At 41.8% G+C, this 27,284-nt stretch overlaps 1 protein-coding gene across 1 annotated transcript; it reads right to left on the bottom strand.

Moving 5' to 3' along the window:
* Positions 1 to 511: 511 nt before the first annotated feature.
* Positions 512 to 22,762, bottom strand: SPNS3 (spinster homolog 3 (Drosophila)). Its single transcript, XM_010022920.1, has 11 exons — positions 22,555 to 22,762; positions 19,557 to 19,622; positions 18,959 to 19,095; positions 18,268 to 18,419; positions 17,330 to 17,396; positions 16,289 to 16,479; positions 14,247 to 14,399; positions 11,585 to 11,774; positions 6,449 to 6,514; positions 3,308 to 3,406; positions 512 to 679 (listed from the first exon to the last, which is right to left on the bottom strand). Exons 1-11 carry the CDS (start codon positions 22,760 to 22,762, stop codon positions 512 to 514), a joined length of 1,497 nt encoding a protein of 498 aa, XP_010021222.1.
* Positions 22,763 to 27,284: the final 4,522 nt, after the last annotated feature.

Raw genomic sequence — 27,284 nt, 5'->3', positions numbered from 1 at the left:
GTGTCCATTCCTGGTACAGCAGAAGGAAGTTGTAAGAATCCAGGTGATTGAGGGCAGTGTTCAGTCCAATTCAACAGGTTTTCTTTAAGTCTTTTATACTTCAAATATGGCTTCTTTCAGAGAAGAGGGAGAAGTATTCAGAGAGCTAGGACTGGTTCTACTGGGCTTGCAAACACCACAGTAGAAGAAGAACCACACATTCCATGAAGTCTGTAATGCTGCGTTCCAGTAAAGCTATTCTGTTACCTCCATACACTGCAGCCTTTTGAAGGTGTCACTCAGAGCACTTCCCTGGTCCTTGTGTGTTCTGCAGTCTGTTTTGCTCAATATGGGAGGTTTGTTTAATCTGAGACTCCACTGAGATTTTGTCTTTATTTTTTATAGAAACTAATGTGGCATTAACATAATGCAAACATTTGTGCTTTAACTTTACAAAGCTGATTATCGTGGCTAGGGTACAAACAAGAAAGCAATCAAATACAGGTTTAAAAGTTACAAAGATATAGAAACCTCAAAGCTGCTCTGCTTCTTTACGGTCTTCTTCAATGTATAAAGATGTTAGGAGGAAAAAGCATCCTCCAAAGACACCCACAAAAGCACAGACAATGAAGCTGTACTGCATGCTCCAGAAACTCCACTGGAATGAGCGAGCATTCTTGGCCTGGATTGCATTGGAGATCTGGGGGGGGGTAAACACAGCTGACATTAGTCTGGGATAACACCATCATCCTCTCTTGGTTTAATAAGTGTGTTCCTTGAAAAGCATAAAACTAAGCAGATAGGGACGACAAGCCTCCTACCAGCATGTGCAAACCCAGATCCCAATCTACATCACTGCTGCCTGGCTTCCGTTTGGTCAGGGAATTTCATGTTCTTTTATCCCTCCAGTGCCTCTAGCCACAAGTGTAGGAAATACTGCAACCAATGTTTATGTTTGGTAAACACCAATTCATTTTGCTATTTTCTAGCCCATCTCCAGATAACTAGCACAGGCCAGACATTTGGCAATGACATTTAGCATTTCTTTATGTAACTCATTAACTTTCTATCTCTCTAATCAGCATCAAAGGAGTAGAACCAGGGGGTTAGCATAATACAGGCACAAGCAACAACACTCATTATAAAGGAAAGAGCTGGAAATGACTTTGAGACAAGGGTGGAGTCTGCTTTTGAGCCAAAAGGCATTTGAGGAGTCATGGAGTGACATGATGAGGAACTGGGAAGAAAAAGCTACCAGCAACTGCTTTTTGCACTGGGTGGAGGATGAGATTGTAAAAGCTATAAATGACACACATGGGTTTTGTTTTTGCAGGCAGAAAGAAAAGCTGATTTCAAGCAACTCAGTAACTCTTAAGCCTAAAAAAAAGGATGAATGTTCAATGCAGTCATTTTTATTCCCACATTTGTTCTTGATGATTCAAATATGCTATGAGACTAGAAATACACAAATATGAGATTTTTCAACCTTTGCTGGGTTTAGGATGATTATATATGACAGTTTAGGTAGATAAGAGCAAGATCAACTGTAAATGGGCACCTAGGGACTATAGCAAGCATAACAAACAGCCAAACTACACATCTAATGCATTTGATTATACAATGCTTAGTAAGAAAATTGCTGGAGCACATAGGGAAGATAAACAGCCTCTGAAGAAGACTACTCCTTGGCTCTCCAAGCAGTTTTCAAGCTCAAAGGTTAGCTGAAGCACCTTAGTAAACAATAGCAAGATGTGAATGCAGAAGATTTGGTGTTTAATCATCAGCTGACATGGCAGAAGCATTCCAGAAGACAATGTTGTGCTCATTGCACATGAGCCTGCTTGGACAGACAGCAGGTTTATTCCTGGATTTCTTGTCTCTGTTCTTTGCGAAGTTGCAAGGTTGCCTGAGGTTGATCTCATCTGGATAAGTTTGTTTTGTCTTCACACTTTTTGACTAGCTACTTAGGGCAAGTGCACACAAGGTACAGAATGACAAGTGTTCTTCACAGTTATCGGGGCATGCAGCAGCACATGGGCAGGAAGCCCCAGTTCTGCCTGTGCCTCAAAGATGGCAAAGAACAGCTGGTAGGAGGTACAAACATTTTAATCTTTCAGGCAGGAAGCATAAATCAATGCAGTAGTATTTCAGCTTTTAAGGTCCCTCCCATTTTTGCATATCATTTCAACCATTTTTCATGACACAGGGATGTCAGATATTACATTCCCCTGTGCATACAGGCAAATCAATGCCAATAGTTTCCTAATACATAGCTAAGAGCAAAGTGGTCTCTTCATTTGCCAAAAAGAAAGAGAGCCAGAGATGGAATCTCTTAGGGAGGGAGTGCTCTTCTCTGCCAGGCAGATTACACAGTTGAGACTCCAGTTTTCACCCACCTGAGGGCAAGGGGGGTCTCATGGCTGGCTGGAGCTGCAACTCTCCTAGGCATTTCTGTCTGGCCCTAACCCTAGCACTGTGAGCATAGGACAAAGAAAGAACAAATATTCCTGAGATGAACTTGTTAAAACCAACTTCAATATTAAAGAAACCTTTTAAACAACGACTCTCTCTCCCATGTCAAGTAAAGCAGAAAAATCATGGTCAGTGATCAGCTGGCTACTGTGTCCTGAATCAAAAATAATGAAGGAAGGAAATGCCAGGCACCGTCCACTGGAGTGAAAACTAAATGAACTGCAAGAAGAAAACAGTTCTACGCTGCTTTGTCCAGAAGCTTTGTCTTTACTAACATCATGTAAATGTAGGAAGGGCAGAGAAATCAGGTCTCAAGCAATATCATAATCCAAGGTGTAGGTAATTTGAGACCAAAGCTTTGAGTGTCAAGTACTATCAAAAGGTGACTGTTGCAGTCACTCTTGTTCTGATTTTTAAGAGACCATTGACGAGTTGCAAGATTTCAAACTTCAAGATTTGAACTAAGAGGCTTTCGCTTTATGGTATTTGATTAATTTCCTTGAAAAACCTCAAAAACTTCAGCAGAAAGTGCTGAAATCCAAGTACAATACCCGTGACACTGTCTTGGCAAAAATATAAGTCTCCAAAAATGGTTGGGTTTCTACACACCACATGGAACTACTCACACTTACGGGTATAGGATAATATTCTACACACCTGCAGTGTCTCAGGAGCAGAAGTCTCACACAAGTAGAAATGTTTAGAGAAAATGTCTCTGTATTCTAGTATCAAGATCACCAATTTGAGTAATATCTAGTTTTGGACCAGGAAGTGCATACAATTCTTTGAGTGTCTGTCTTCCAGTTTGTACAAATGTTACCCTAAGGAAAGTTCAGTAAGCAGAGAATTCACTCACTATGCCAATGAGGTATGGGCTGCCTGCATCTCCCAGCAAATGGCTCACCAAAATCTGCAGGGCAATAGCTGTAGACTGCCGTCTCGGTGTCACAACATACTGGAACAAAACACAGCCCATGAGAGAATGGATGTTAACAAAGTGAATCTCATGAATGCCAAATTTCAGACTTTTATATAGATCGCTTAGTATTACCTGTCTGAGTAATTAGACAGGTAATAGTAGTTGGGGCTGTTCAGCCTGGAGAAGAGAAGACTGCGTGGAGACCTCATAGCAGCCTTCCAGTATCTGAAGGGGGCCTATAAGGATGCCTGGGAGGGACTCTTTGTTAGGGACTCTAGTGGTAGGACAAGGGGTAATGGCTTTAAACTTAAACAGGGGAACTTTAGGTTAGATATAAGGAAGAAGTTCTTCACAGTGAGGGTGGTAAGGCACTGGAATAGGTTGCCCAAGGAAGTTGTGAATGCTCCAACCCTGGAGGTGTTCAAGGCCAGGTTGGACAGAGCCTTGGGTGACATAGTTTAATGTGTGGTGTCCCTGCTCATGGCAAGGGGGTTGGAACTAGATGATCTTAAGGTCCTTTCCACGCCTAACTATTCTATGATTCTATGAATATCCTAGAGATTAATATATTTGGGTTTATGTATTTCATATTCAAACACTGTTTAAAAGTTTGCAGACAGAGAAGTTATTCTGAGCAAAAGAGATTTGGATGTTTTGTTGAGGAATAAAAATAACATTCAAGAAAGCAACACATGAGGGGGAATGACAATAAAGCAGGAAAAACCTGACTCCCTGCCTCTCCTTGTAGACTCACAGCAGCTTGTATGGGTTCACTTGGCCGTGTGACTAACAGCAACCTCCAGCCAGTAACCCTTGCAGCCATACTAATCTACTCATAAGGAGATTCAGCCTCTGAGAAGAACCTCTTATGGCACTGCATCAACAGGCATGGGGGACATGGGGGTACCTGGAACCTGAAGGAGCTGCCATGACTATACATGAAGACAGAGGGAGGGGACCCAGCCTGTCAGACCAAGAGGCAGCTAATGGTGTTTTGATGACAGCAATTTGCTGCTTGCCACTGGATAGCAGCTAAGATGTAGCCACTCTAGTAACAATCCCTCAGACTGATCAACTTTTCCCAAACCCCTAAAAGAGAGGTTGCCATTACTTCACACATGGCAAACATGTTTCATAAGAACACTGCAAGTATAGCCTCCCAGTAAGCAGCAACAGCACTACACTGCATATTATGCAGTTGCACAGTAGGTACCTTCATGTTTACAGCTGAATGAGAGGCACAAAGATTGCTATAAGCAATGCATCCTGATGTATTAGCCACAAAAGAAGAAAGCCCTTATCATTCAGTGAGCATCTTGCTTTGTCTTCAGCTCCACAGGTTGCAGGATAAATGAATTCCTAGCTACATTGTCAGGCTAGTAGTGACACGTGGCAAGAAAGAAAAGTCCTTTTCACGGCAAAATAACAATGTGCATGAGCAAATCCAGGCACATCATCAGAAATCCTGCTAGCTAACATGGGAAAAAGGCAAAAAAAGAAATTACTGTTGTTATCTACAGCACTCTTCAGCCAATGTAATAGCAGCAGTACAGTGAACCCACGGGTTTTCAGCAGGCTGAAACACAACTCCCAAATAAGATTGCCACTGAATGAGCAAACAAATTCACAGATTCACCTGAATTCCACCATTTTCCTGATAAAACAATTAGTAGCATTAAGAATTCAACAGGTCCAACCCAAAGCAAACCCATGTCAGGGTCTGCTTTCAGGGGGAACACACCACTACAGAGCTCTGCTCCACCACCCCACTTGCTGCCAGTTGATGTGATACTGCTTGTGCCTAAACCTAGAAGATTCTAAAATGACTTCCAATGAGGGGTGTCAGTCACTCAGGAGACAAGAACTTCCTCCTTTTTGGACTTACATGGATCCAGGGCATGGCAATGACATTCACAACTGATTTCTTGCAGTCTGCAGTATGATAAGGCACTCCCTAAGCAAGCTGAGACCTGAGTGATTGAACTGCATGAAAGCTTCTTGAAGACTTTGCAGTTGGGTTCAGCAAGGAACTGAAGGGATATGCCGAAGGAATCACCTGCCTTCCTTTCCCCATCACATATCAACACTATCTAACTCAGGGTTGTCACCTTCCTCTTAAACAATGACAGAGGAGACAAATAAAATGCAGATGTAAGAGTTCAAAGAAAAGTGAATTGAGAAATTTGAACGAGTGTTGTCTGAACTGATGAAGAAAAGAGTGTTAATTGTAATAGTAGTTGGATCTGTTGGGAAAACCCAGTGATTTCAAAACAAACTGAAATAGAAGCTAATAAAACATTTCAGTTTGGAGCAGTGGTAGTTTTTCTGCACCTGGTCACTGCTTCAAGAACAGCTCTTGTCTCACAGGGCAGTTGTTTCTGACCATTCTTTAAGAGACAAAGAAGAAACAAATGCCTCTTGCTGCTGGCTGGGTCTTTCAGCAAGCAACTAGTTTACGAATTCTAACTGCAATGTTCTTCACTGAAATTCCAGAGTGCAGGAAATGGACACGTAGAGAGCACCGCCATGAAAGAGTAACTTGAGAACATAACACAATAGGCAGTATCAGCAGTGCTTTGCTGGAGAACCATGAAATAGGAATTGTTTCATTCCTTCATCTCGATCAGAATGTAAGGAAAAGTTCTTCAAACTATGAAGTGTGAGGCTAAACAGGCTCACGGCAAGAAGGCAAAGTCAAGCCAGTGAAGGGAGAGCTCTGTAGTGCTTCACTAGTACATTTTGTCACTAGACAGTGCTATATACTCTCACTTCCTTTTACATGGAAGACTGTAATAGAGGTACACATTTCATCTCCTTTCTGGGCTTACAATGAGCTTGGACTACAGCAACACCACACCAATATTGTCACTGGAATCTTGGCACAACAGTTCATTGCAGCAGGGATCACATCCCTAACGTTAGCAGGATACCAGAAAGGGTCTCTTTCTAAGAGTTTGTTAATTTCTTTCTAGAAGCTGGAGGTCCTGCTGCCCGCCAAGATGCAGGGTTTTGAACAATATTATATTGATAAAAGCTGAAACCCCTAAAATATATGGAAATAGTTTCACAAGCACTTACCAACAGTATGTCTGTCACAACAGCCCAGTTTACAGATAAAAACAGCTCTCCAAATGCAATAAAGATCTGCAAAAAGAAGAAAGCAGTGACTATACACACTGCACTGACCTTCTTTGTTGTGAAGATGAAAGCAGTCTCACTGACTATGCTTACCTGTGTATGAGCTGTTGTACCCACCTACTTCCATATGTCTCTGTCTATACTTATAAACACTAACTTCATCTCAAAATGGGGAGAGGAGCCAGAGAAGGTGTATGGGTAGCTCACAAATCCTCAGCAGAAGAGCCAAAATAGGAAACATATAGCACCCTCCCAAATAAACTATAATGAAGTGCTGAACCCAAGAAGAGGAAAGCAAGAGCCTGTGAAGAGAAACATTCAGCACAGGGTTTAAAAATGCTCAAAGATCTCCCTCTGGTTGGATTTCAAATGAAACCAGTAGAACATCTCCATGCCAGTGCAAGTACTCTTAAAGGCTCCTTCAGAGACAGAGCCTCAAAGCCCTGGTGCCCAGTGGGAATTCTCTAATTCAGCATAGAGGACCCAGCCATCAGGAAAAGAGGCAGGGCCACCAACAGTTCTTACAGCTGTGGTCTGAGAAAAGATTAACCCTTTCAGCCAGCCCTGGACATCCACTTGAGCAGACTATACAGACTAATCAATGCCTGAGGAAAGCATTAAAGCTGCACTACTAAGCTGGAGCAGTTCTAGAAAGCAGAATCTATTCAGTGACACAGGCCACAGAGTCAGATGGCACCTAGGAAATAAAATCCATTATAACAGCAGGTGCCAGCATCTCATTTGGAATGGTCTTCGTAAGATGTTGTACCTGGTTGATGAAAAGGCACAGTAGCAAACCACTGGATGCTTTCAGAGGGCTAGCTTACACTCTCCAAAGAACCAGACCCGTTGTATAGCTTCCCCTACCTCTCCTGTGTTTCTTGCCTGTACTGTTCATGGGGTTTCTTCTCCAACCAGTCTGGAGAAAAAGTTCCTTGAAGTCCAGAGACATTTAATATAGACCCTTACCCTGACATCTTTTCCTTAAAAATGCTTTATGTAGATTTTCTAATGTGCAGGTGAACTTATTCCTCCTCTTTAAGTTTTACAAGAAGTATCACTGGTTTTATATACTCCATTACTGTCTTAGTTCTTGGATTTATGTATCCCACTATCACAGCCGTTCCACTGGTGCACCCTTGGCAGACACTGCCTTTGAAGAGACAGAAAGCAGTCATTCTTCTGCAGTTCCATGACTGCTGCAATAAGTCTAGAGACCACAGAAATGATGCTGCATGCCAGCCTTAGCTGGAAAGCAAGTGACACACCTTTTATTAGGAAACTTTGGGCCAAACACAGAATGAAGTGTGTCTGTTAACATGGGTTGCAGTATCACACAGCTCTGTTTTTTGCCAAGCCACCTGGCAGTACGGACCAACAATGTCAAGTCTTGCAGCTGCCAGAAAATATTTGCCCTTCATCTGCTTGTTTCAAACTCATACTCTCTGGACTATCTCAGGAGGGCCAAGTTCATCAAGGACCTTCCTTTCTTTTAGCCCTGCTTTTATCCCTGCTTTAGCCCCCCCTGCTTCTGTACAAGCAAAGGTTCAATGTGCTGTTGCTGAACTCAGAATTACAGCCTGTGAAGTATTTGAAGCAGCAAAACTAGCAAGAGATAGTATGGCTCAAAGTGAAACAGGAAGGAGACAAAGAACAAAGAGATCTACTTAAATCCTGGCTGATACTTTAGATGCAACAAGATGCAAATACGACAGGTAGAGCAGAGGTTCTGAAGACTTCCAAACTGTCCCTAGACACCACCAACAAAACAGATGACTGCCTCCCTTCGTACATCAAATGAGAGGTTGGCCTATCTCCCTTATAGGAATCTTGTGATGTTTAGCTCTTTTATAAAGTGTTTCCAGCTTTCCTTTCTCTTTAGGCTTTTTTCCAAGTTACGTATTCTCCACAAGCCCCTAAAAACAAGAGCATGTCATGCCTAGTGCAAGAAAAGAAAGTAAAATTCATCTTTAGGAAATAAGTTACCTTTTTAATCTAGAGTTTGAAGGAATAGAAATTAATGAAAAATTATCCATGATAAGAAATGGGCCTCAGAGCCTAGACAGAATTGTGTTATTTATTCCATACAGAATTGTGTTAACATTAGAGACATCACTTTGTTAGCTTGTCTTGTGTGGATTGCAGTTGTAGGGTCACCAGAAAAATTTAATCCAAACAGTTTTGGAAGGTAATAAATCATTCTACAGATTGTATCAAGGTATTCTTTCTAAAACCAATATCAATTTTATACTTTCTCCTGCAGAAGAAATGCAATACGGTTGAACAGCTGGTATTCTAGGCCATCCAACTGCAAAACAACTGCACTCAGTACAGAGGAGAGAGCTGTATGTTCTTTTCTCCAAAACAGTTGGAGACATCCTGGAAGGACTGTGCTTGGTTAGGGAGAAGGCCTGAGGATGGCAGGAAAACAACACAGGAATGCTCTATTTAAAGTCTATCCTTCTGTTCCTACCATCTCTCAACATTCTTTATGCCATCTCAAGCTCTTACTTTAAATCAATATGAAAAAAACTAATATAGAAAAGTTTTCCATTAAATTTGTGCAATCATGTTTGTGGCGTGTCCATTCCAGTCTGCTAATCGTACCTACAAAAGAGTGAAACATATTTTATTGCTGTCACCTTCACTAGGATCCCCAACTTTAACAGGCAACACTTAGTTGGTCTCCAAGTGGATAGAACCACTCTCCACATAAGCTGGTCTCCAAAGGACACAACCAGAACAATGACCCAAATTTTAAGGTGATTTTGCTTTGTACATGACAGTTTACATTCATAACTAAAGCTAATAAGAGGAGAATTAGATTGTAATCACTGTCAGTGTCAAACACACATTCTGCTTTTAAACAGTCACACACCTCAAAAACAAAACAGGCAATCAGTAAGGCTGGACCATATGTGCTCAGCAATTTCTGTCTCCTCAAAAAGAACGACACCAGGCAGAGACAATAGCTGCAGAATGCCTCCTTCAAAGGCAAGCTCCAGGTCAGGACTGCATCCTGGTACAGCATTACCATCAAAGGCGAGTCGGTTTAAATCTAAGTTACCACAACACAAAATACCCACCCAGTCCCAGGGTTCAGTCACGACTTCCCAAAGCATCTGCTGCACTGCAGAGAGCACATCTTTAATCTTGTTTTGGAGATAAGAACAGATTTAGACTGAGATAAAGCCAGGTCAGTTTTCTCTGTCTTTTCAAAGGTAGTCTTTAAAATCAAGAACTGGGTATCCAGAAACAGGATAGGAATCTCATGGCCTTTCAGTCCATCTACGCCAACAGAAGTGCTGGAAGTCCTGCCATGTTTCCATGTTAACTTGAGAATTCTCATGCTTTGAAACATTTCTTTCAGCTTTGGCTGTAGCTGATTAAACCTGTCGTGTTCCCTTTCATTATCCACTCAAGCCAGTGGAAAGCACCACACAGAAACCCTTGTAATTGCACACTGATGCACGTATGCTTTTTTGCTTCAGCAGCTTCTGTGCAGTGAAGTGATGGAGACAGGTTTCTAACATCAGTGTGCCTCAGTAGACACACTGGCTGTGTGTGTGACTAGTGCCTGAGTAGAAAGGGACTGGGGAGCCAGATTCCTGCTCGTGTCCTACACAAATGGAACATTTGTTTCAGTGGGACCTTCAGATAAGACACACCAGCTGGCATGCCACTCCAATTCTCACAGCAGCATGACTACTGTCAGGTCTTGTTTAGAAAGCAAGGAGAGACATGGCTGGTACCAAAGAAGGCAATGGTTAAACAGCTATAGTGTAAACGTGCTACAAGAATCAGACACTTAGATTATGTACAGTTTATTACCACTGCACATTGGTGACATTATGTCTTGCAACACCTGAATCAAGCATATTAAACAAAAGACAAAATGGCAAAGTCTCTGGTTAAACACCAACTGGTGTGTCCATGGGGAGAGACTTAAGGAACGTAGTTATCCATGTCCTAGTTCAGAATTTCCTTCCAGATAACACCCTGCTTGAAAACAGCATGCTGTTTGCAAGGAGAGAACCACTTTAAACAAACTGCTTTCTATCACTCCTAGTTAAAGGCATATTTTGGTAATTCAAACCTAATATACTGATTCCCTCATCTAACACCAGCAAATGGAACTGTTGCTCCCCACCTTTAATGACAAAAAAAGAGTTGAACAACATACTCTGAGCAGGACTATGTAGGAACCTGAGAAGCAGCAGAAAATGGCTAATTCTTTTGGCACTGGGATCTCCACTCTTGAATCTAACTGTAATCTTCAGTTTCACATTTTGCTTTGTGCACACACACTCAGACATGCAAATCCATTTGTTTTTTCCCTTGGTGTAAAGGTGTTTTACCACAGGAATACACATTCCCGAGGAGTCAAAACGAAAACCTCTGTGAATAAGTGTTATTCTTAGAAGCGAAAAACCCTGTAAAGTACCTTTTTGCACAGAACTGTTAATTACTATAATTAACTTTACTTGGATCCCTCTTATTTATGTTAATCATGGTAATTGTGGCTATGGAGTCACAGGAAAAAATCTTGGAGTCTTTCCCCCGCGTGTTACAAGTTTATAATTAAAGTAAGGTTTACATTCAGCTCCCCCTGACAGGCATCTTTTGGAACTATTTGTCATTCCCAGCAAGTTTCTATTTTTCCCTTTTTACTAAGAACAGAATTTAAGTGATTTATACTTCAGTTTGCATTGCCAAAAGCTTGACTTTGAAGATCAGCTGGTGACTTAGGCCTTTGAAGGGGATGGCTGAAATATTCTTAGCAAGAACTGTGTGTACTGTACAGTCACAAGTACACTAATCTTTAAGTATTCAGAGAACAAAAATAAATAAGAATGCTAAATTAGGCACATAGCATTAAAAATTGACATAAGACTGAGGCTTCCTCTAACTACGTTTTTGGACAAGGGACACCTGCTTCATGCAGGTGACTACAGAGGCTTACTATTCTCTTCTGTAGTGTGGGCAGACTGTAGGTCCTGAGGCCAGTTTACAAAGCTGTGCCTGCCCCAGCATCCCAGAAGACATATTGTTAATGACAGACAGATCGGCACTTACGAAAGTGGAAAGGATGCTCGTCTGGGCCACCATCAGAGCTATGTAGAGGCACAGAGCAGAAATGAACATGCTTGTGGCACAAATCAGAGGATCAGCCTTATTGTTTATCTTCCTTAGTCTTCTTGCTGCTTCTGCCCCAGCAATGACACCCAATATTCCTGTCCCGATGGTGATGCCTCCAAATATCAGGCTGGTGACAAAGCAAAGGATGCAGTTGAGCACAATAAGACCATACTGTGGGGGGAAAAAAATGGTGTTAGCTTATACCTTTAGTTACAGAGGAATCTTTAACGGGGAACTTGAATTTCATTCCATTTGATGGCCTAACCCTCCCACTCCTTCTAAATGGATTTCATCCCAGGCCTCAGTTGAAGCTATGCCTCTGCAACCGAGGCTCTATCCTGTGAAGCAGGTATTTTCCCAATTCTAGAGTAGCTGTTACGCACTCAGGCTCAAGGAGGACTCTTCCCAGTATGACCTGGCTTGGACATCCAGTGATTTAGGAGACACAGTCATCTTGGTTACCCTGTGAACCAACCTACTCAGTCATCTGTAAAACACAGATGGAATAACTCTGTATCACAATCTGTTGTCTTGGAAGGGATCCTGTCACATGGAATTATATACATCAAAATTATAACCCTTTAGTTAGCACAGCTAAGATGAGTCACTTCTCTGACTATGGGAAACACCTACCACTTCCCAAAAGAGTTCAAAGAGTATGGAATAGTTAACTAGTGGGAGGTCCACCTAGTATTTTCTAGCTGCAGAATTAGAGATGTCACTCAGCTTTGTATGTCTGCAAATGTAAATGTTCTCCAACAATGACAAGTTCCTGGTTTAGAAGTATGTGTTTGAATAGCTTAGAAGATTCAGCTTCCAAAGGGACTTCCATGGATGCTTTTCTCTCTGTCTCAGATCAGATCCTAATGACAAAGCAAGTATCTTGCATTAAGACCAGCAGTGCCACTGATTGTTTAATGCATCATAATTCTCCTGAGGCAAACAGGGACAGGAGAACTGTGTTCTGAGCACAAGTGCTTGTAAATACTGCAGAGTGCTACATGATAAGATCTGTACATTTTCCTAAGCTTTCTCTAACTGCAAAGCAAAGCAAAGCAACCAGCTAGGATGTGATCTATTCCTTTAAACTACATTGCATCTACTGATTAATTTTCTTTGTGGCTGATTAGGAAGAATTCTATAAGAAACAAAAAATATTGCTGTACAAGATGACAAACTTTACGCATATTAGTACTGTCCCTGCAAGTTCTTCAGGATTCTGACCCATCACTCACTATAGCTTGGCAGTGAATATGTAGATTGTCATGAGTATTTGTCTTAGAGGTTTGTCCAGGAGAGGCAAGTTCCAAGGTAACATTAGTTGATCGAAGCATTTGTGGAATTGTGTTTAGAATACTCATGTGTTATAAACCACAGTTGAAATAAACCTACAGCTGGAAGAAAAGGGAACAGCTAAAACTAAACCCAAGGACAGCTCAACTGACAGGAAATAGGAAAGTACAGAAGCCTAGTCCTGGGGAAAAGCTCCTATGGGATCCTTTTTAGGGTCCCAAAACACCCACTTATCTGTCTGAGCTCTTCAAAACTGTCTGCACAAAGACCTGAATAAAAACTTCCTACTGCCTATTTATCTACCTTGAACGGATTGAGACCCGAGTCAGCTGTGGTGACATTTGAATTTGTGTTTCCAGGGAGTCTAAAGTGGCACAGCCCTGATCCTTAAACGAAGCTTGCAACTGCTGAACAGCCAGAGGGGTAAATGTCCTTAAAGTATCCCTGAGCAGTCTGGGAATATGCAGCTTAGTTCTTCCAGCACCATCAGCTGCAGGTCTGACATGGTTGTTTGTATTATGTTTCTTTACATTCCCCTGGTATAACAGTCTAAAACCAGCCTTATGCTGTTTCTGGCACTAATTTATGCTGAGGTTATTTTTAAAGCATCATTTAAGGAGTATAAGGAAAAAAATTCTCTTCCTAGCTGAGGAAAAGGGATCTCCAAAAAACCTGTATATTATGATTACTTTAAAGTCCTCTCCCGTTGTGAATTCCCCTTGCCCATCAAAGAGTATACTTATTCTTGAATCTTCCTTGATCTGGACAGCGTCTGTAAGTAGAGCTCTGCTGGCAGTTACTCACAAGACTGTATTACCCTGTTGTGATGTAGTGATGTGATACTACAACAAATTCATCAAGTTGCTTTATGCTGGGAGTCACAATGACCTGGCCAACACAGCAGGAGTTGTAAACATGCTGTAACAAGAACGTAACAGGAAAGTTACAAAAACACAGAACCTAAGCATAGTTAAAAGGGTATTTAAGTAGCTTGGGGTGCACAGTCTGTTGTCACCTGACGTGTCCTTGCTAAAGCTGCCCCTATTTTCCCCACAAGAATTCCTGTTGCTGCTTCTTTCCACTTTATTAAATAGGGCTGGTGGCATCTTTCCAGTTAATTGACTTATTGTAAACAAGCAAACAGAGTGTCTCAGCATTCCTGGAAGCAATGTAGTATAACATTCACACCCAACTGCCTTCACAAGAAGTATTCGCAGTCACATCCTACTTTCTGTCTTTGAAACAAACTGGGATTTAGCCCTGTGCAGTGTTCCCAGGTGTGTTTCCACCGCTGTCTGCACCTCACCTGTTAGATGAATTGCATATCTCTCGGAGGCATGGTGACATAGTGCCCTGGATAAGCTGAGCCCTGTAAAGAAACAGCGGTACCCACATTGCCAGGGCTCCTGTAACAAAGGCCATGGCAGTCAGACCCAGTGAGGACCAGACGAAACTCCAGCTGAAAGGCAAAGAAAGAAATGAGAGATATTAGAAATAACAGGGTGTGAGGAATAGGGATAGTCCACTTCATTCAGACTTCTCATAATCTAAATGCAGTCACCTGAAGATATGAACTTTGATGAGGCTTTATCTGTGAATAGGGAAATCCTAATTAGAGTGAAGAGTATGACCTACTGATTTCATGTTAAATCCCAGTCCTGGTCTCCTGCAGATTTCATTGCCAATTTTTGCTGAAACAATTGCTGTGAATTTTTTGATAGTAGAACTACAACTGTTGAGAGTGGTCAAGAATGTATTGGCTTAGTAGATAAATGGAAGTGTTCTATGTGCAAGTCTAAATGCCTCAGGATGGTTTTGTTTGTGTAACTGGTACAAATGAGAGTAATACCTGGGTTTTCCAAACTGTTCAGATGCAGCAGCTGAAGCAGTCCTTAACTCTATTTTAAAACCAGACTCTTAGTCCGCACAGTGAGTTAGCAGACAAAAGTCCTCCTTTTTTAAAACTGTCCAAACCTTACCTCTTTCGTAACCTGCTCTAGGAGAGAATTAAGTTTTTACTGGCCTCTTTCTGGTTAATAGTTTAGGAGAAAGTGCCCTTTGAGGTCAATAGGGAAGTATGAAATCTTAAAACTAAGGTGCTGCAAATCACCAGATGACCACCAAACTAGTGGATTTGTTAAGATAAGAACCTTATTCTTTATTTTCTAGAGATAAAGGGCCCTTGGACTTGATTTGAAGTGAAACCATCGAGGTTCTGGCAGTATGTCCTTATGCTTTGGAAATCCATTGCTAAAGAAAAGTTAAAATCTGTTTTTACTACATTGCCGGAGGCCGTAAGGAACATCTTTTTAGGAGAGCAACTTTGACGATAGTCTAGTTGTTGAAATGTCAAAAATGTTCGTTTATGATTCAGGGAACTTCATTTCTTACTCACTTCAGCCTGTACTGCCTACAAATTGTGAGCCAATAAACTGCATCTCCAGCGTACTTGCTGTTCTGGCTGCAAGCAGGATGCAAATCTAATTGTCAATTAGAATCCACTACAAGAAGAACACTCCGCAGACAGCCAAGGTCCCAGGAATGCAAGTGTTTAAGCCAAAAGCTTTTGAAGGGGAACCCGTGGAGCAGCCTATGGGCACCGGCAGTGCAGAGCCGGGTCTGGCGCAGCTGCACAGCGGCACCTGCTGCTCCCAAACTGGATCCAGCTCTCCCTCCCTAGCCCTGGCCAGGTATTTCCCGGACTGCAGGGTAACGGGAGAGGGAAACCTTGTGCAACCTGTATTTTACTTTGTCCTGCAGGTCAGCTGATGCTGACTTTAATTTTTATATGGTTAAAAGGAAGAGGCCATCTGCTAACCACAGGTTAGCTGCTCAAAACACGCATACAACTACTTCATAAACCAGATTAGGGTACTATAGACCCTGAGCTCTTTTATCAGAGGCACAGCAGGCTCACAAATATCATAGAAAGAGTGCCTGAACCATGCTGATCCAACCTTCCTCGGACACTAAGAATTACAGATAAAGTCACACTGCAAATTGTGCACTTTTACCAATCTAGCTTACCCCAATGTGTTAAAGCAAGAGGGAAGGGGAAACTTAGTAGAAAGTAGAGCTGGATTTAAACAGGAACACAATTCCATCATAACTCTGCCTCCTTCCCCTCCTCAAAATATCCTCTTATCTTCTCCTCAAAATAGGAGAATAGCAGAAGCAAAGAAATTTTGATCTCCTGTGTAGTATTCCTGTGAAAGAGTGGATGGTGTTTCAAGCACCTTGTACACAATATGCGACACAAAGGAGCTGAGTGGGATTTGATTAACATATTTCTAACAAGGGAATGGTCATTCTTCAATGGAGGGGACCTTTGTTGCTAAAATCACTTACTTCTTGGCAAGTGAGATGACATCCTGACACCAAGTAGTCTTGGCAGTTCTGTGTACTCCTGGCTTCTCAGCTGCTACTTTTATTGTGCCAGAGATGCTCAGTGCTCTGTGTGCTGCTGTCTTTCTCTGGGTCCTGTGAGGGACCAGCAGAATCAGAAGAACCAGTGCTAGACCTCCCATGCAAGGAGTTATCTGTAGACACAAGCAAGGCTGGTTAGATCAAGGATACCTGTGGCGTGAAAAGACCACAGAACTTCAAATTCAGCATTAGAATTATGGATTGGAGAATTGCAGCTATGCTCAGAAATAGACGTGACTTGCTGTTTGTAGGTCATATTTGTAAAGAAGAGTGGCTTTGGTGATGTATGGTGAATTTGGTGGAAGAAAGATCTATTAGATCCTCCCTCTGCATCATACAGATACATGATTGCTCCCTCTGGTTTTGGAGAAAAACATGTGAAGAAAGAAAACTGTACTGTAATATTGCAGCCACAAAAGCAAGAATCAGTGTTGCAGCCATCAGTGTTATCTGAATAACTTCAGACTGTTATTCCAGCAAACATTCTTCCGCCCTCATCATGTATGTGCTAGTTAACTTTATAGACAACTTTGGAGGATCTGACAGAGTACTTCCAAAGTGATAGGTGTTCTCTATGGAGAAACATCAGGATGACATGACCAGAACAGAAGATACCTTCACATTCCTCTGTTTGAGGAGGTCTTGATCCACTGACAACCATTCCAAGTGTGTCCTCAGGTAAGAGGCACATGAGCACCTGCCTTGGCTGCTGTACAATTTAACCTATGCCTCTTTCATTCTGTAAGAACTAGGCTAAAATCTTTCCCTTGTTCTGCAGGAACAAGGGAAAACACTAAACTCATGACCAAGTCCTCTAAACCACCAAGTTCATGACCAGTCAGGCAGTAGAAGGTCCTTCCGCTGTTCATCTTTAACATGATGAACGTAAGTAATCCCAACCCCAGGGACAATTCTGATTTTACAGTGAATGGCTCAGCCCCAGAGTCACAGTGAGTAACTCACCCTGAAGGCCCAGTGCCAGTCACTGGTGAGACCTGCGATGCCAGCTGCTAGGACATAACCAAGACCACTGTAAGCAACAAAAAGGAATAAACAGTAGGCACCAAGGAATTCTTGCTGGCTGAAATGACACATCTTGCCAGCTAAGGAGAGCATAGAGCACAGTCTGCCAGAATTTTCAGAACAGATAAACAAACAACTCATGGTCTATGCTAATCTACTTGCCAGCCAGTATTAAAAAGAGAGTCTAACCTCAGAGCAGACTTGAGCTGGTGGCAGTGATGTCCCAGGTTCCCCTTGGAATAAATATTCTGTAGAATGACACTGCAAACCCAGATCAGACAACCCCATAAAGCAGTTTATTATTGGCTCTTTTCTGTGCTTGCCACATGAATAAAACCTTGCAGGAATTCTTGTAGTTTTAATCTGCCTTCTGGGCTCAGCCTTGTCTGCCTGCTTTAATAAAGAGTATGTGTCCAAGCCACTTAAAAAGCCCTTCTCCTCTTTATGACACTGTCAATTTAACTAAAAGACGAGAGGGAAGGGCCAGTTCTTCCTTGGGAGGCATTTAATGGGGGGTTCTTGACAAATTTTTTAAGTAAACAAATATCTTACAAAAGCCAGAAATAAATTACCTACCCCCAGGCACATATTTCTTTTAGAGTTGATTCAATAGTTGATTCAAAGCCTACAGGTTTTCCAGGTTTAGATTATCTCTAAAAAATGTTGGGGGAAAAAAAGCTAATTTTCCTTCGGTGTAAATACTGAAATAAATCTAACCAGCTCTATTTAAACATGCTAAGCAAGGGACAAATCCTTTTGCAAGAGCCAATCCATATATACATTAAAATACATCTAATCAAGGCTCAGGGTATATTGAATGGCTGGTGTGGTCAGTCAGAATTTCAAAAGGCAGGTCAGTTACTAGCAAGAAAACCAACCTTCCCACTGGAATGAAGATATAGAAGATGGACAGCATTGTGGTCCTTTTTCCTTCCTCAAACAAGTCTGCAATGATGGTAGGTGCTATTGTGGAATAACTGGCTGTGCCAATGCCAACTAGTCCTCGTGAAAGAAAGAATATCCAGTAATACTGCAGGGAAAAGACATATCAGAGTCCAAAAAAAACCATGCAAAAAGGAACGTTTACTGTTAAAGAGGTGCAATTTAGTGAATCAAATGTACCAGAGGAAACAAGAATTCAACTGCCTGTTGCATGTCTGCATTCCCTCCACTCACACCTGCTTCCCACATCACTGGACAGCATCCCACTGCTGTCCTTTCTACTTTCTGCACAGTAGTGATTCCTTAGAGGGACACCCAGAGGGAATGACAGGATATGGTTGATAGAACACAAGGTTGCTGAACAAGCTACTACACTGTAATGTCATGGTCAACAGATATTCAGGACAAAATTAAGATCCCATCAACTGTAATAGTAATGGATGGGTTCTCCATTGCCTAGGCTGGACTCCAGCATCCCATAAAGCTTTCCTGCACAAAGCCTATTTAGTCCAGGCTTGGGGAGCAAGTGCTCATTGACAGCTTTTCCACATATGATAAGATAAAGACTATTGACTCTTGCAAGACATACGCAGATTATTTTCATAGGACTCTAAAAGAGCAACATACCAATTCACTGATGAATGAACTGCTTAGTGTGACACCAGACCAGAAGAAAATACCAGCTCCAAGGATGATTTTCCTATTGTACCGGTCACCAAGGTACCCGAAGATGGGGGCAGCCAGCATGTAACACAGGATGAAGACTGGAAATCCAAGAAGGACCAAAGACAACATGGGTCAAATTATTTTCCTTGTATGTACTCCTCACCCCTCAGACAAACTCAGGTTATCTGGGGGGCAGAGGTTAAAGGCTGAGTTTGTAGAACTAGTAGGTAGATCGATATTTAGGAAAAGATGGATGTAGATTACAACATATATATACAAAAATAAAACATGTGGGAATTGCTCAAGTTCTGTATTTCTTGAGAAATTTCTACATCTTTAATGATTCACACTGTGTGGGATTCCCGAAGTACTCAACTCCAGTCTTCCCTGAAACAAAGACTTTCAGGTTTGTGTTATAGTCAGCCTGCCCAGAACTGGAAGTGAGCAACACCACACACAAGTAGGAACTAGAAGAAATAAGTAAGTAGACTGTGTTTTCGGAACAGGCCACATAGATGCAAGGCAAAGCAAACTATCCAAACTGAAGAGATTTTATTACCTGTTTGCAGCAGACCTGTATCCCCATCACTGAGCTCGAAGTATTTCTGTATGTCTAACAGGATCCCTGTAACAGAGTCAAACACTGAATGATCTTGCTCATTCCTTGTAATTCCCTTCATTTGCCAACTCAAAGATTTATTTCAAGAACAGGGCTTGCAAGAGCTGCTGCACATTTACTTGCTAGTTTAGATGTAAACCATGACTCTACCACAAGTACAGATACAGAGAGAATTAAAAATCTTTACCACAAGAGATAAAACTCATGATCTTCCACTACAGAGGTCTTATAAAAGTCAGTTTGCCCACTGTTTCAATTACAACTGTTCTGTTTCATTTGTACCCTGAGTACATAAGCACAGAAACAACTTCCAGTTGAAAGCTTAATGGACACAAGTGGAACAAAACAGTAGCAAAGTTTTGCAGCCACCTATCGTCTTACAGCTAATTCTAAAACATTATTATTGACCATAAATGTTAAGATGAATTGAAATTCATTTTGTTAAGAATAATTGTTAATATTTTCAGTATATACAGTATTCAAATTAGTGCATGTTGGATTTTCCAGGATGCAAATGGCTACAGCCTTCATTAGCCAAGCGTGGCTGAATCAGCCCATAGCCAGGGAAATACTAGCGGAATTCACATTGTGGTCCCAGGTGGGTAATTCTCTTCATATTTCCATGACAATTTTGCAGAGATCAGATGAGATATAGGTAACTGGATTCACACAGTAACATTTTTAGTGGTGACAATGACAGAGAAACATCACTAAAACCAATCATTTCTATTGGTGATAAAAGGCTGACAGAAATTCCATCTTGATTTCTAACCATTCAATAGCTGTGGAAAAAGGTTGGAAGAGTTGTCCAAAGCCAGAAGTCTCTCAGAAGAGAGTCACACAAGCAACAAATTGAGAGAAGATCCATGGGTCTGGCACTAATGGATGCATGAATGCTGTTGAGACAAAAAGGTCATTTTCATCTCTACATCATGCCAAGGCTGCAGATCTACCATTTCACCTAGCTTCCATTTCTGCATTATAATCCTGAAAATTAATTAAAATAGCAGAAGAAACTCCTGTGAATAAGCGTAGTTCTACTCCGATATTGAACAACATAAATTAAAAAAGAAACTTCTCATGCAGCTTCAGTTTTGCTAAAATAGTCAAAATCAAAACATTTTTAAAAGGATGAAGCCACTCCTTAAGAAAACAAGTTGTGTGTAAATTGTCTGCTTTGCTCCCTACAGCTGATCTGCACACAACAGAGCGCAGGGGGAGGTTAGCAGCAGGTCCCTACTCCACTCCTACAGTGTATTTTACACTCAATTCTAGCAGACAAGTAGCTTCTTTTCTGTGTGAAATTGATGCAAACTCTGTCAAAGCCTGTGAGCAAAACTGCCCGGAAACCACAAGTTCGTAACTGCTACCAGCTTACTCTTTAACAAATACTGAAGCCTCTCCCTCACTTCCCTGTTCACTTACATTTTAAGAATGTGCTCATCCATATGGACAGGCAAGGCCTGGGCACTATCCCCACCTCTGCTCTTGGGTGACGTACCTGTCCCTGAAGTTACCTCACTCAAGAAACTGAGCATATTAACAAGCAGGCACTTCACAAGCCTTCTTGAAAACTCTAAGCTCTTAGCATGCTTGAAGATATTTTCATCCTCTCCTGTCCCCCATCCTTCACAAAGTCACTTGACAACAGAACTTGTACAGTAAAGTTTCTCACTAACAGTCCTGTAGTATCATTCAGCATCCACTCCTACTTGTTTCCTTCCCTCTTACATGTGTGGTTAAGAAGTATTCAAAAGAAAATAAGCTTAAACTCCTAAATCCAACAGCCTCTCTCAATGTATAGAGATACTGAGTGAATGTCTTATGTTTCTGAAAGGTCTTAGTGGTAAAAATAATGAGTTAGTGTACTGTCACTACATATTAATTCCAAATTTAACAATCCATCCATTGGGTTTTCTCCAAAGTTTTGGAACATTTATGATTTCCAGGTCACTCAGAAGTAAAATATAGCAAGCTTACAACAAGTTTTTCCTCTTAATTTACAAATCAGATCCCTGGAACCATGGTAGATGCTTAGGGTGATGCTAAATGTAAGAATTGACACAGGCCACAGTTTACACAGAATCCCAGACTTGTTTGGGTTGGAAGGAACCTTAAAGCTCATCCAGTTCCAACCCCCTGCCACAGGCAGGGACACTTTCCAATAGACCAGGTTGCTCCAAGCCCCATCCACGGGAGGAAAAACTCATAGATTCCCCACCAGCTTACTAGGAGCAATGCTCTGCTGCTATGGCTAGGTTTTAAAAAGAAAAAAAAAAATAAATTAAAAATCACATTTTGGAAGAAGGATATTATTTATTAGAAAATGAGATGTAAATTTAGTAGGTGATGCTTAAGGAAGTGGGTCTCCGTCCTCTTTACACTCTTCATTGCAGAAATCACACCACTGTCAGGTCATGAGGAAGTTAAGCTTCCTCTAAACAAACTTGCACAAAGACAACATAATTTTTGTACATTTAATGGGGAGAATGGCATCACTGTTCTTCACATTACAGAATGCCATATCTGATCTAGCAGAGCAAAAGAATGCCTGGTAAGCTGCTGTATACAATAAGGGGAAGCTTCTTAGTCAAATTTCTTTAGAGTCCAGACACAAAAATAGACTAGTTGCTTTCTATGCTAAAGTCTGGTTTTAAGAAACTAAGATTTAAAAATACAAATCTTAAGTGCTTAACAGATGTGATGTTTATAAGCATTCTACTAACCATTAGAAACTAAGCCATCATTCATTGGTCTTTCTAGATATATAATTGCACATTTAATTCAAAATATGACCAAAAGGCTAATGCAGGTAAGTGGAAAAGATTACAGACAGAAAGTATATCCTTACTTTAGAAAACATTTGTAACTATGGCATAAGTAGAGCTGTTGAAAATTTACATTTCTTTTTCCTTAGAACGAGAAAATAGGCTCTCACCTGGTACAAGGAACCAGTCCATGAAGTTGATTAAATTTGTGTAGCACAGCACAGCAGCTATAAGGTAATCTCTCTTTGCTGGACCCTTCCTTGACACAGATACAATTGGACCTTGTCTCCCATGTCCTGCAGTAGCTCCGTAATTCTGCTCCTCAGGAGGTGGCTGGGACTGTAAGCTTGTACTTTCATGTGCACTGGGGTTGTGCATATTTCCCCGTGCAGAAAGCCACAATAGATGAAGTATCTCCTTAGCACAGCAAGCTATGAGTCAGTTTTGGTTTGGGACTATGAGGAACTTCAATCACTACGGTCATTTCCGGCTATGAAGCCCAACCACTAAAAACTGAAAGGAAATGTTCCTTGCAGTAGGAAGGACCTTACAGAGAAAAAAGCTGCAGTCTGTGTTTTTGCAAAAGCAAAAGTTCTGAAGGAACCCTGTGGACAAGGAAAAGGAAATGTAAACAGCAGCAAAATACTCCACTGCACATCCAAGAACTAAAAGTACACAACTTTGCAATGATCTCACAAGAGGAATTGCATATGCAAAATTAATAACAATCTTCACTAATGTCTCAGTGAGTTGCCAGAGCTAAAAATGGCTTTTCTAGAGAAGAGAGGTTTGCTAGACCAGGTACCTTTGACAGTCATTTGCTTACACACACTACTTAGCTACCTAGTTACCACCCATCTGCTTTGCACTAACCAGATCTACCCCAGAACAAAATCCTTTCCAACAAGGTCCTGAGTTTTTAGGTCAAATCAGCAGTTTAAGCAGAAGACTTACACTCCAGTCTATTTGCTGCTTTGGGGTTTTTAATGGAGGGAATACCAAAAAAAAGAAACCCAACCAAAAAACCAACACAGAATGTTACAGTAAGAGATGGAAACAAAACCACCTTTCTTCATCCCTGCACATTCCACAATTCTGAATTGCGCAGCAGGATTTCTTCCCCTTTCTCCCCAAAAAAAGGGGCCTGAAAGGGGAAGAAAGGAGGATGCAGAAAGTCATTCTTGTTCTTTCAGGGTGCATAGATACCTTTCTTCCTTGTCTTTCTTCAGGCCACTCAGATTTGAACAAGTATTCTTACTTGATTCTTCCAGCATCAGTTTTCCCATTATATTCATTATTTTTTTAGACACCGAAGTAGTCACATGTCTTTTGAGGCCTTTTGTGGATTGAGAACTTCAGAAGGTAATTTATTTTTTTGCAGCCTGTTAAGAAAGTTTGAAGTGAAAATTAAAAATAAACTAATAGCTTAAGAGTGAGTCATACATGAAGACAAGAGACTGTAGATGGGTTTTCTTTTAAAGAACTGTATTTCACACTTCAGACTAAACTGAAAACCAGAATAGCACCTACTATTCTTGGCCATTTTGTAGAATCCTTCGCTTTTGCATGCTCAACACTGTAGTATTTCATTCTATCTTCATTTCATGAACATCTAGTTCCTCATGAACGAGCAGGCATGTTTAATTTAATCATGGGTAAGTCTATACAAATTTTATTTCAAGATAGGTCTTATTTTTAGTAACATCTTAGCCCTCAACCTTCTAAGGGATAATTTAGAGACAGATTATGGGCATCTTCCCCACTCCTGCTCATGGCAGCTCCACATGGAGAGATTCAGGCTGGTTGTGAAGGAAAAACATCTTTACAATGGTGTGGTAAAATACTTACACAGGCTGCCCAGAGAGGTGATAGATGCACCATCCCTGGAGACATTTCAGGCCAGGATGGATGTGGTTCTGGGCAACCTGATTTAGTTGAAGATGTCCCTGCTCATTGCAGGTGGGTTGGACTAGATGAGTTTTGAAGGTCTCTTCCAACTCAAACTATTCATAAGTCATCTAGAGTCTGAAAACATTTCAGAGTGTGTCAACTTATTACTAGAAAGCAATTTTTGCTCACTATTCAATATTATCACTGCTGCCTTTTGCTGTATTATAGACCATAGAACCTTCACTGAGCAAATGTCACATTATCTAAGCATCCCACTGACAATGAAGTCAAGAGGTGACTACACTCACAATAAAGAATGAGTACAATTTTGTAGAGATTAAAAACTTTACCTACATCCACAACGGTGGATAAATAAGTCTGAAAAGAGTATTTAAAATTACATTGAAGAATTACAGTGGGCTTTGCAGGGGGAAGGCGTACGTGCGCACTCCTCTATCCCCAAAGCAAGAGCCGAGGGCAATCGGCGGGTCCCGGTGCCACGGTGAGCCGCTGGGTGGCGCTCAAACACTGGCAGAGGGTAGAGCCTCCGCGGACACACACACCCCCGTCGTGTGCTGAGCTCCAGCAGCGCTCTGGATCCCGGCTCAACCCGCCCGCTCACCGGAACGGAATGCCGTGGAAAAGAAAACCCGACAGCAACAGGCAGCAGCAGAGCCTAAACAGGGTGTGGGAGATTCAAACTGAGGGATCTCCGCTGCTTGCGCGGGGAGGTTCATCGGCGATGGGAAGTGAAACAGGCCAAGCTGTGCTATTGTTTTTCATCTCTGTTCTCCTCGGAAGCTCTCGGAGATCTGCTTTCTCTGTCCTTCAGTAGGAATATGTTCCATATTTGATGCCCAGACACATCTCAAACCTTGTAAGGAATCCCCACAGGGCAGCTCATCAGGATTTAACTCTCACTCTGGATAGCTTAAACATCCACTGAATTCCTGGGGCACAGCTTACGTTGTTCTCAACTCCTGAGACCTACTGCTAGGCTTGATGTTTACAGACAAAAGCAGATTTCTAATTATAGCTACTGCGTCAAGAACTTAACTCTGCTTTCCTACAATGCAATTTCCAAATTTTCCAAAGTTAGTCAGTTTAAACAGAAAACATTCCTCACAAACACCAAAACACCAGCTCTAAACTCTTCTTAAACATTTTAGTTCCTTTTTGCCCTTCATTAAAGCTTCCAGACATCACTTCCATTTAATGCTTTTTGATGCTATACTAGCAGGCCAATTTTCAGTCTGCAGCACCAAACTTGTGAGCCAGGTTGTCATGTGGGACTTCAGTGCCAAATTATACCACAACTCTGGCCCCACCACCCTCTCCTCACACCACTCCCTGCTCCCTTACTTCAGTGCCACAAGCCCTATTCATCCATCTCCTCCACATTCCACTGCTGGGTACAAGTCTGCAGTTGCTCCTATAAGGCCTCTGACTTAGCCTTGTTCTGCCAGCTTTTATCACCGTCACTCCTCCGTAGCTATCCTGCCTGGAACTGCCTGTTTGTCCTTCTCTCCAGTTAGGATTTTGTCTTTGTGCCATGCCAAAATTCCTGCAAAACTTAGTGACAATCTTCTTCTGCTGTGTGGGCTACAGAATGCCACTATACAAGTCAAATTGTGCTAGGCAAGACTACAGCTCCTTGCTTTATAGCCAAATATTTTATTTTTTGCCTTATTTGTCCATTTCAGTCAGGATGTGGACTGTCTTGGAACAAGGGGTGGTGTTTGCCTACACTTAGCTTACATTGGGGTGCCAGCTGCCAATGCAATATAAAAAGTAGGAGGTTTATCCCTTTCATATTCCCTTCCCAAGGTCTGTTCTCCCGATGGTTCATTTTAGTGTGAGATCCCATAGTTGTGTCATGTAGCTAAATCCTTCTATAGCAGCAGCAAGTCAGAATCCGCCTATTTGAGGCATTTGGCACTGGGCCACAAACACAGCAACATATTTTCTTACACCATTCTGAATCTGGCTGTGGTACCAAAAGTTGTTTTGATGGCTGAACCTGACAGCTGAACCTGTCAAATGCAACCGAGACTCCCCAGATAAACATGCACATTTGGTGATAGCTACAACTGGTTGGCTGATACTCAGCATGGGAGTTCTACACGTTTAGGAAGCTGGCTTGTTTCAACAGGACCATTCAATAAGTTCTCCTTGGCTGTTCCTCACCTCTGAGTGTCCTGTCTGTGTAGGTGCCCACTCAGAGTCTGGGCAGCACTGCTGTTGGGTCTTTGCTCTGGGCTACGTGTTCCCCCCAGGACACTGAGGAACTGCCCTTTCCTGGCCACAGCCCCACCATATGCTGCCATGTTATTAGTAGAAACCAGGCAGCAGTAGGAGTCAGAGGCAGCTGATGAAGAGACACCTTGTGTGCTCCTTGCAGGGCTTCCTTAACCAACTAGGACTGGTGGAAGCAGCCACTGGTGCATTCCTGTCAGTTTAACTAAACCCAGGTGAGAGCTGCCAACAAACATGCCATACCTTCAATCCAGACAGGACTGTTTACAGGCAGCTCATGTGGGAGCTTCTGGTTTTCTCTGAAAGCATTTCCAGATATTTACTACAAAATGCCTATGAATACATTTATTCACCCAAATATGCTTTCATGGTGGACACTGCTGCATCCATGAGCAGCTTTGGAGGTTTTGCCAGAGCTTTCCCAGAAAGCTGCAGCAGGGGGGGCATTAATAGTCAACCAAGATGTCAGAAAGATATAAACTGAAAATACATTATTATCTGATTAACTCCAAACCGTTTCTGTACATGTAATAGGAAGAAGCTTGGTAACTCACCAAATAGGTAGATTTAGATCACATATTAGTGTCCTGGGTTCACCTGTAGCAGTCATTTTTCTCCTTCTCAGTAGCTGGTGCAGGGCTGTGGTTTTGACTTTCAGCCTGGGAACAACGCTGATAACACTGATGGTTTTAGTTGTTGCTCAGTAATGTTTACTCCGACCAAGGACTTTCTCAGTCTCATGCTCTGCCAGGGA

Source organism: Nestor notabilis, unplaced genomic scaffold (genome assembly GCF_000696875.1).
Source record: "Nestor notabilis isolate BGI_N333 unplaced genomic scaffold, ASM69687v1 scaffold2211, whole genome shotgun sequence".
Lineage (NCBI taxonomy): Eukaryota > Metazoa > Chordata > Aves > Psittaciformes > Psittacidae > Nestor > Nestor notabilis.
Note: the sequence above shows the minus strand (reverse complement) of the source record. Positions and strands in the feature narration are given on the sequence as shown.